Source organism: Gekko japonicus, unplaced genomic scaffold (genome assembly GCF_001447785.1).
Source record: "Gekko japonicus isolate JY-2015 unplaced genomic scaffold, Gekko_japonicus_V1.1 scaffold4886, whole genome shotgun sequence".
NCBI classification, from domain to species: Eukaryota; Metazoa; Chordata; class Lepidosauria; order Squamata; family Gekkonidae; genus Gekko; species Gekko japonicus.
Window position 1 is genome coordinate 56,063 of NW_015160366.1, and position 9,117 is coordinate 65,179.

At 50.5% G+C, this 9,117-nt stretch overlaps 2 protein-coding genes across 2 annotated transcripts in view; one reads left to right on the plus strand and one right to left on the minus strand.

The window, feature by feature from the left end:
* INO80B (INO80 complex subunit B) overlaps window positions 1-3,130 on the minus strand; it is a 10,030-nt gene extending 6,900 nt beyond the window's left edge. The window contains exons 1-2 of the mRNA XM_015417602.1: window positions 2,997-3,130; window positions 1,003-1,206 (exon numbers count right to left, since the gene is read on the minus strand). Coding sequence (XP_015273088.1) covers window positions 1,003-1,206; window positions 2,997-3,069 — 277 coding nt within the window. The 5' untranslated portion in view covers window positions 3,070-3,130. The remainder of the gene's footprint in view (window positions 1-1,002; window positions 1,207-2,996) is intronic.
* A 414-nt stretch (window positions 3,131-3,544) lies between these two features.
* On the plus strand, window positions 3,545-7,791 carry LOC107115846 (probable N-acetyltransferase CML1). Its single transcript, XM_015417614.1, has 2 exons — window positions 3,545-3,701; window positions 6,931-7,791. The coding sequence occupies exon 2, from the start codon at window positions 6,947-6,949 to the stop codon at window positions 7,610-7,612; it is 666 nt and encodes a 221-aa protein (XP_015273100.1). The 5' UTR covers window positions 3,545-3,701; window positions 6,931-6,946; the 3' UTR covers window positions 7,613-7,791.
* Window positions 7,792-9,117: the final 1,326 nt, after the last annotated feature.

Genomic DNA, 9,117 nt, shown 5'->3' on the forward strand with positions numbered 1-9,117 from the left:
TCCCTGATGGATTAAAGTACCCTGGTCCTGCTCCTACATTTAAGAACATAAGAACATAAGAGACGCCAATGTTGGATCAGGCCAAAGGCCCATCCAGTCCAACACTCTGTGTCACACAGTGGCCAGAAATACCAGTGCCATCAGGAGGTCCAGCAGTGGGGCCAGGACATTAGAAGCCCTCCCACTGTTGACCCCCCCCCCAAGCACCAAGAAGACAGAGCATCACTTGCCCCAGAGCCCCTAGCTATACCTTGTGGCTAATAGCCACTGATGGACCTCTGCTCCATATGCTTATCTAATTCCCTTTTGAAGCTGTCCATGCTTGTAGCCGCCACCACTTCCTGTGGCAGTGAATTCCATGTGTTAATCACTCTTTGGGTGAAGAAGTACTTCCTTTTATCCGTTCTAACCCGACCGCTCTGCAGTTTCATGGAGTGCCCACGAGTTCTTGTATTGTGAGAAAGGGAGAAAAGTACCTCTTTCTTTACCTGCTCTTTCCCATGCATAATCTTATAAACCTCGATCATGTCACCCCTCAGTCGTCTTTTCTCCAAGCTAAAGAGCCCTAAGCGCTTTAACCTTTCCTCATAGGGAAAGTGTTCCAACCCTTTTATCATTTGAGTTGCCCTTTTCTGCACTTTTTCCAAAGCTATAATATCTTTTTTAAGGTGTGGTGCCCAGAACTGCACACAGTATTCCAAATGAGGTCTCACCATTGATTTATATAGGGGCATTATTATATTGGCTGATCTGTTTTCAATACCCTTCCTAATAATCCCCAGCATAGCATTGGCCTTCTTTATTGCAGTCACACACTGTCTCGACATTTTCAGTGAGTTATCCACTACAACTCCAAGATCTCTCTCTTGATCAGACTCTGCCAGTTCAGACCCCATCAACGTGTATTTATAGTTAGGATTTTTGGCTCCAATGTGCATCACCTTGCACTTGGCCACATTGAACCACATTTGCCATGTTGACGCCCACCTGCCCATCCTTGACAGATCCCCTTGGAGTACCTCTTGGTCCCCAGGATCTGGCCTCCCAGTTTGATCTTGAGCTTCAGCTGAGGCTTTGGGAGGGCAGGGCCCACGTCCCCTGCGGTCCCCCCGATGTCCTCGCGGTGATGCTTCTTCTTGTGCTTTTTCTTATGTTTCTTATGCTTCTTCTTGTGAGACCCGTGGCCGTTGGATTCATCGTCCTCGCCTGCAGCAGGGAAGCGGAAACAAACAGGGTCTACCGAAAAGGCCAGGGGCTAGAGTCCCCCAGGCGTGAGACGATGCACAAGCAACAGCCACAACAGGAAGGAGGGAAGGAGGACTGACAGGCAAAAACAATCCAAGGGCAGTTCAGTGCAACAGCATGGTGCAGCTAGATCCAGGTGGGGTCGCCATGCCGGTCCGAAGCAGCAGAACAAAGTTTGAGTCCAGTGGCACCTTGAAGACCAACAAAGTTTTATTCTGGGTATAAGTTTTTGTGTGCACACTGGGAGACTCAGGTTCAAATACTCGTTTTATGATAAGCCTTGCTGGGTGAGAGTACACGACTGGCCCAAGGCAAGTCACACTTTCTTGGCCTTGCCTACCTCAAAGGGTTGCTGTGACGATAAAACTGTCATGCCTACCTCACAGAGCTGTTGTGAGGATAAAACTGAGAAAGAGAAAAGTAATGCCTACCTCACAGGGCTGTTGTGAGGGTAAAACTGAGAAAGGAAAAACTCACAGGGCTGTCATGAGGATAAAAGTGAGAAAGGGAAAACTCTGTAATGCCTACCTCGCAGGGATGTTGTGAGGATAAAACTGAGAAAGGGAAAGTTCTGTAATGCCTACCTCACAGGGTTGTTGTGAGGATAAAACTGAGAAAGAGAAAAGTAATGCCTACCTCACAGGGCTGCTGTGAGGGTAAAACTGAGAAAGGAAAAACTCACAGGGCTGTCATGAGGATAAAAGTGAGAAAGGGAAAACTCTGTAATGCCTACCTCGCAGGGATGTTGTGAGGATAAAACTGAGAAAGGGAAAGTTCTGTAATGCCTACCTCACAGGGTTGTTGTGAGGATAAAACTAAGAAAGGGAAAAATCAGAGCTGTCGTGAGGATAAAACTGAGAAAGGGAAAATTCACAGAGCTGTCATGAGGATAAAACTGAGAAAGAGAAAAGTGTGTAACGCCTACCACACAGGGCTGTCGTGAGGATAAAACTGAGAAAGTTATAACAAACGCCTACCACGCAGGGTGTCATGAGGATAAAATTGAAGAAGAGATTGGATTCATATCCTGCCCTTCACTCAGAGTCTCAGAGCAGCTTACAAACTCTTTTCCCTTCCCCTCCCTACAACAGACACCCTGTGAAGTCGGTGGGGCTGAGAGAGCTCTCTCGAAAACCACCCTTGAGAGAACAGCTCTGACAGAACTATGGCTTGCCCAAGGTTATCCAGCAGCTGCAAGTGGAGGACTGGGGGATCAAACCCGGTTCTCCCAGACTAGAGTCCGCGCACTTAACTCACTGCGCCAAACTAGAAAGAGAAAAGTCTGTAACGCCTCCCCTGCAGAGCTGTCATGAAGATAAAACTAAGGAAGGGAAAAACCCTGCAGTGCCTACCTCGCAGGGCTGTCGTGAGGACAAAACTGAGAAAGGGGAAACACTGTTACACCAGTCTGAGCTCCTAGGAGGGACAGCATGATTAAGAGGCAATGATATAAAGTAGTGTTGCCAGACTCCAGGCGGTGCCTGGGGACCTCCCGCTTTTCCCACTGACCTCCAACTGGCAGAGATCAGCTCCCCCGGAGGGAATGGCTGCTTTGAAGGAGGGGGAGGGAGAGACTCTCTGGCGTTCGACCCTCCTGAGGCCCCTCCCCTCCCCAAACCCCGCCCTCTCCCGGCTCCACCCCCAAAGTCTCCAGGAATTTCCCAACCCGGACCTGGCAACCCTAACATAAAGGCATCACATATACAAGGGGCGAAGGCGCCAAGTCCAAAGGGCGCGGGCCCCTCACTCACCTCGCCCGGCGCCTTCCATCCTGAGGCCGCCGCTGCCGCCGCCCGCCTCGACCCTCCGCCACGCTTTACTCATAAAGGAATCTCCGGAGGGAGCCTGAAGCTCCGCGGGGGCCTCCTCTGGGGGAACCCCAATCGCGACGGACCAGCCCCGCCCCCTGACTTCCGCCCAGCGGCCCACACTGGACCAACGGCTCTACTGCGGGGGGCGGGACTTCCTGCTGGTCTGGCCGCCATTTTTTCCCCCTCCGGCCCAAGGAACCCCCTCCCACCCCGGCCTCAGAAGGCCGCGATCAACTCGGCCGCTGGGGCCCTTTTTAAAATACCTCCAAATAGCCCGAACAGTCGTCTTTCCCAGGCCCCTCAGGCCCCGGACCTGTTTGAAACGGAGAGCCCGAGCTAAACCGGAAGTTAGGCCCGGTGGTCGGCGAGGAGACGCTCTATCTAGCCCAACTCTGTGGTAGGAGCGGGCGGGGGGGCCGTGAAAGGAGCGAGAGCGATCAGCCGGGCTTGACAGAGCGCCGGAAGTGACGTCGGCGGAAGGAGCCGCCGTGCTCTGGCGTGTGTGGCTAAGAGGGCTCCGCTTCTAAGGGAGAAGGCGAGAGCCTGTGGAACTCCCGGCCTCCACCTTCCCGCTGGGCTTTGCGCTGGGAAGGAGTGCGGGGGGACGATACTGCGTAGTCACCCGGGGCCCGGAGTCTGATGCAGGTGAGACGAAGTCGTGTTGGGGTTGCCAACTCCGGGTTGGGAAACACCTGGGGATTTGGGGGAGGGGTGGAGCCTGGGGAGGGCGGGGCTTCAGTGGGACACGCCCCCTTCCAATGTGGCCACTCTCTCCAGGGGGATGGATCTCGGCCACGTGGGGATCAGTTTGCCACCCCGGGAGATCTCCCGCCGCCGCCTGGAGGCGAAAATCCAATCAAAAGAGTCAATAAAGAAATATATGCAAAGAATGTTTGCTGTGATAATAATGATTCCTGTAGAAAACGCTCTTCTTTTATGGGATGTTTATTGCAAGAGTTGATCAAGTAGAAATGTAAGTAATATATTTTTGAGTGTAATGGTTTGTCATAGAATCGTAGAATGTTAGAGTTGGAAGGAGACCTTGCAGGTCATCTAGTCCAGCCCCCCGCACTCTGAAGGAGCAGAGCCGAAAGAAAGCCCTACAACATACCCGAAAGAGGGTCGTCCAGCCTCCGCTCGAAAACGTCCAGCGAAGGAGCATCCACCACCTCCCGAGGCAGACTGTTCCACGGCTCAACCACTCTTACAGTTAGGAAGTTTCTCCTGATATTTAGCTGGTATCGACTCCCTTGTCATTTCCACCCATTAGATCTAGTCTTGCAGTCCGGAGCAAGAGAGAATAGATCTGCTCCATCTTCTACATGACAGCCCTTCAAATACTTATGATGAATTTATTTAGCTGCAATTGTAATTGAATGTGTATTTTCTCTTTTACAGTGATAAGCATTGTAATTGCTACATGCTCAGATAAAGCAATCTAGGTTAAATGAGTATTTTGTATTGCACAAATTCCATTTGTGAGCGATAAAAGAAGAGAGTTTTCTACAGAATCATTATTACAGCAAGCATTTTTGCATATATTTCTTTACTGACTCTATCATTTTTGTCACGGATGTTTTGACTGGACTTCCATCTCCTCCGTGATCTCTCACTTTTGGCTTCTACCACTTGGAGGTGGTCAGACTAAGTATACACCGTGAAGAATGACGAAAATTGCAATTTATATAGACAACTAAGTTTATGTAATGCAATTAATAGCTCAATTTCTTGGGACCGAAAATTCAACAGTCTTTTCGTGTCCCTTATAAAATGCTTCTACAGTCACATTCATTCAAAGAGAAGTCAGCTGACGACCTCCCAGATCACAGCAAGGGTGCTTGATGGTTAGAACACATGGAGTTTACTTGTTGAATGAATGAATGTTGTCTGTATTTAAATTTAATGTCTGTATAAATTGCAATTTTTGTCATTCTTCATGGTGTGTATACAACCCATCCTGTGATCTCTCTGCTTTTGTAACCGCCTGGAGGTTGGCCACTTTAATTAGTGCCACAAGCCCTGGGGAGCTGATCTCTGCCAAGCGCAAACATCATGCCATGGTTAGAGGGTCAGAGCAGGAGCTGAGGGGCACTGGTTCGAATTCTCACTTTGCCAGGGAAGCTCACTGGGTGACCTTGGGCCAGTCATCTACTCTCAGTCTGCCCTACTTCACAGGGTCGTTGTGAGGATCAAATGTGGAACCATGTATGGCTGACTGTGCTCACTGACTTTGGGCCAGTCATGTACTCTCAGCCTAACCTACCTCACAGGATTGTCATGAGGGTAAAATGTAGACTAATGTGTGGTGGACTGTGCTGGCTGACTGTGGGCCAGTCCTTGTATACTCTTAGACTAACCTACCTTCCAGGGTTGTTGTATGGATAAAATGGGGGAGAACAATACATAACATAAGAACATAAGAGACGCCAATGTTGGATCAGGCCAAAGGCCCATCCAGTCCAACACTCTGTGTCACACAGTGGCCAGAAATACCAGTGCCATCAGGAGGTCCAGCAGTGGGGCCAGGACATTAGAAGCCCTCCCACTGTTGACCCCCCCAAGCACCAAGAAGACAGAGCATCACTTGCCCCAGAGCCCCTAGCTATACCTTGTGGCTAATAGCCACTGATGGACCTCTGCTCCATATGCTTATCTAATTCCCTTTTGAAGCCATCCATGCTTGTAGCACCCACCACTTCCTGTGGCAGTGAATTCCAAGTGTTAATCACTCTTTGGGTGAAGAAGGACGTCCTAAAACCTCAATCATGTCTCCCCTCAGTCGTCATTTCTCCAAGCTAAAGAGCCCTAAGCGCCTTAACCTTTCCTCATAGGGAAAGTGTTCCAACCCTTTTATCATTTGAGTTGCCCTTTTCTGCACTTTTTCCAAAGCTATAATATCCTTTTTAAGGTGTGGTGACCAGAACTGCTTATATGGCTGCTTATGTGCCAGTTACACACTCTCAGCCTAACCTACCTAACCTGCCTACCTCACAAGGTCACTGTGAGGATAAAAAGAAGAAGAAGAAGAGATTGGATTTATACCCCGCCCTTCACTACCCGAAGGAGTCTCACAGCGGCTTACAATTTCCTTTCCCTTCCCCACAACAGACACCCTGTAAGGCAGGTGGGGCTGAGAGAGCTCTTCCCAGAACTGTCCTTGAGAGAACAGCTCGGACAGAACTATGGCTTGCCCAAGGTCATCCAGCAGCTGTGAGTGGAGGAGTGGGGAATCAAACCTGGTTCTCCCAGATTAGAGTCCACGTGCTTGACCACTACACCAGACTAGAGGAGAACAATGTATGCTGCATTGCCTTCTCCATTGAAAAGTATGATCTTGTCAGGCTCCTCAGTCAGGTCACACCACACAGGGCTTCATAAGAAAATAACTGTTTATTAGTGGTTCCAGTACTAAAGAACATGTGTACAGATTGTGTCAGGAATGGCTGTCAGTATTAGGGCCTCTTATAGTGAAATCAAACATTCCCCCTGGAAGCCTAAGCCAATAGGTATGTTTCATGTGCGCGGCAAAGCAAGCGGGCATAGCAAAAAAGCCGTTAACTTTCCTAGCCATGTAAACTGCAGCTGGAACTTCTACAAGGCCAAGCATAAGATAGCGCACAGTAGCTGAGCAGGGGAGAGCTGGGAACGAGAAGGAGGATACCCCTCCACATTCCAGATCTATGACAGGGCTACCTGACAGATCTAAAGGAAGGAAAACAAAAAATAAGACTAAATAAATCTAGGACAACCATTGTGCCTGCCGCCGAGGGTCCTCTGTACGCTTTCCTGCATCGAGCAACAGTTGAAACAAAAATATAAATGTGATAAGGGCACCTTTTGGGTAAGACAGCCCTAAGACTGCTTTTCGTTCCAGCTCTGCCCGCAGCATCATGGTGCCTTTCCGCATCCGCGAGTACCGAGACGAGGATTACGAGGCGGTCCGTGACCTGTTTGCCACGGGGATGAGCGAGTACGTGCCCACGTTGTGCGTCCACATGCTGAAGCAGCCATGGGTGATCCTCCTCCTGGCCTGCACCTTCTGCCTGCTGCTCACCAGCTCCAAATCCCTCCTCCTGCCCATCCTCGCCGTCACTCTGCTGCTGGCCATGGGGCGGCAGCTGCTGGGCTATGTCTGGTCCCGGTACATCGACCACTGCTTGCAAGAGGACCTGCTGGACATCCAGGCAACGTACATGCAAGTCAAAGGCTCCTGCTTCTGGGTGGCGGAGGCGGACGAGTGCGTGGTGGCCACGGTGGGGGCCCGGCCCTCCGAGGAGCACCGACAGGAGCTCATGCTAAAGCGCATGTCAGTCCGCAAGGATTATCGAGGCGTCGGCATCGCCAAGGCACTTTGCAAGACGGTCATCTCCTTCGCCCGGGAGCACGGCTACCGGTCGGTGGTGCTCAACACCTTAATGGTGCAGCACGAAGCCCGCGCCCTGTACAGCAGCGTCGGTTTCCGCGTGTACCACCACTACGTCTTGCCCACCTTCTACGGCAATTTGGCCAACTGCGTTGTCTCGAAGCATCGATACGACATTCCCTCTGTGGGCTGAGGAGGGAGCCGGAACCCGGATCGTGGCCGGTGACCAGACTTGGTGTTTCAACCTGTTGGTCCCTCAGGCAGCAGATTCCATGGAATGAAGAGAATGGGAACGAGCCACTTTTTGGTGTTGGGTACAAAGCTCCCTCTAAGCTGTGGAGTCTCGTGAGCAAAGATTCTACTTTGTGAGCTACCGGCATTGAGGTTGTGAGCAAGCAGTTTGGCTGCTGCAGAAGTTTAGTTTGCTCTGGAGCCCTCCTTCCTGAGCTGAGACAAAAATGAGTGAGCCGGAGGCTAAAGAACTGTGAGCTAGCTCATACTAACTCAGCTTAGAGGGAACACTGGTGAAGGAATACGTCTTAGTTTTTGTACACGGAGTGTTAATTTTCAGGCTGTTTAAAGGAGGCAATCAATGGGAATCTCGCCCTAAGGGAGTCTAGTAATGAAGGACGCTGAAACAGTATATATATTTTTATATTCCTTTTCTCTTCTGCTGTGTGCTTGCAGTACCTGGAGCCTCGATTTCGGCGAAGGTGTGAACATAAGAAGAGTTCTGCTGGATCAAACCAATAGTCCCTCTAGTCCAGAATCCTGTCTCACGCCGTGGCCAATCATTTTCTGTGTCAACAGGGCATAGAGGCCAAGGCCTTCCCCTGATGTTGCCTCCTGGCACTGGGATTCAGAGGATGACTGCCTCTGAACGTAGAGGTTCCCTTTGGTCACCAAGGCTAGTAGACACTGATAGACCCATCCTCTACTCCCCTTAGAAAGCTGTTTACTCTTGTGGCCATCACTACATCCTCTGGCAGCTAATTCCACATTTCAGTCCCTCTCTGCGTAAAGTAGTATTTCCTTTTGTCTGTCTTGAACCTACTGCCCATCGGCTTCATTGGATGCCTTTGAGTGTTCTGGTATTTGGGGAGAGGAGAAAAATGTCTCTTTGTCAGCTCTCTCCACTAATGCATAATTTTAGAAACTTCTATCATGTCCCCCCTTAGTTGTCTTTTTTTTTAAACTGAAAAGTCCCAGACGCTTCAGCCTTTCCTCACAGGGAAGGGGCTCCAGCCTCCCCTTTGTCTCGGCTGCCCTCCTCTGTACTTCTTCCAGCTCTGCAGTGTCCTTTTCGAGATACTGTGGCCAGAACTGTACACAGGATTCCAAATGAGGCTGCATCATAGACCTATACAGGGGCATTATGATATCGGTCGTTTTAGAGAGCCAGTTTGGTGGAGAGCCAGTTTGGTGTGGTGATTAAGTGTGCGGACTCTAATCTGGGAGACCTGCTCCCAGTAGCCCTCAGTTGGGCCACGAGGAGCAAGAAGCAGCCAGGTAAATTGCAGAGCCCCCCCCCCCAGCCCACCTTCAGGTACAAGGTCTCCCTCCTCTGCAAGGACAGATCTGCACGTCCCCACCCCCAACAGCTAGCAATCCAAAACAGTCCAGTGGAGCCTGAGCAGTGGGTGTTGCCTTTTGACACACTTCCGGTGATGTCATGGGGTGTGGCAGATGCAAATAAGT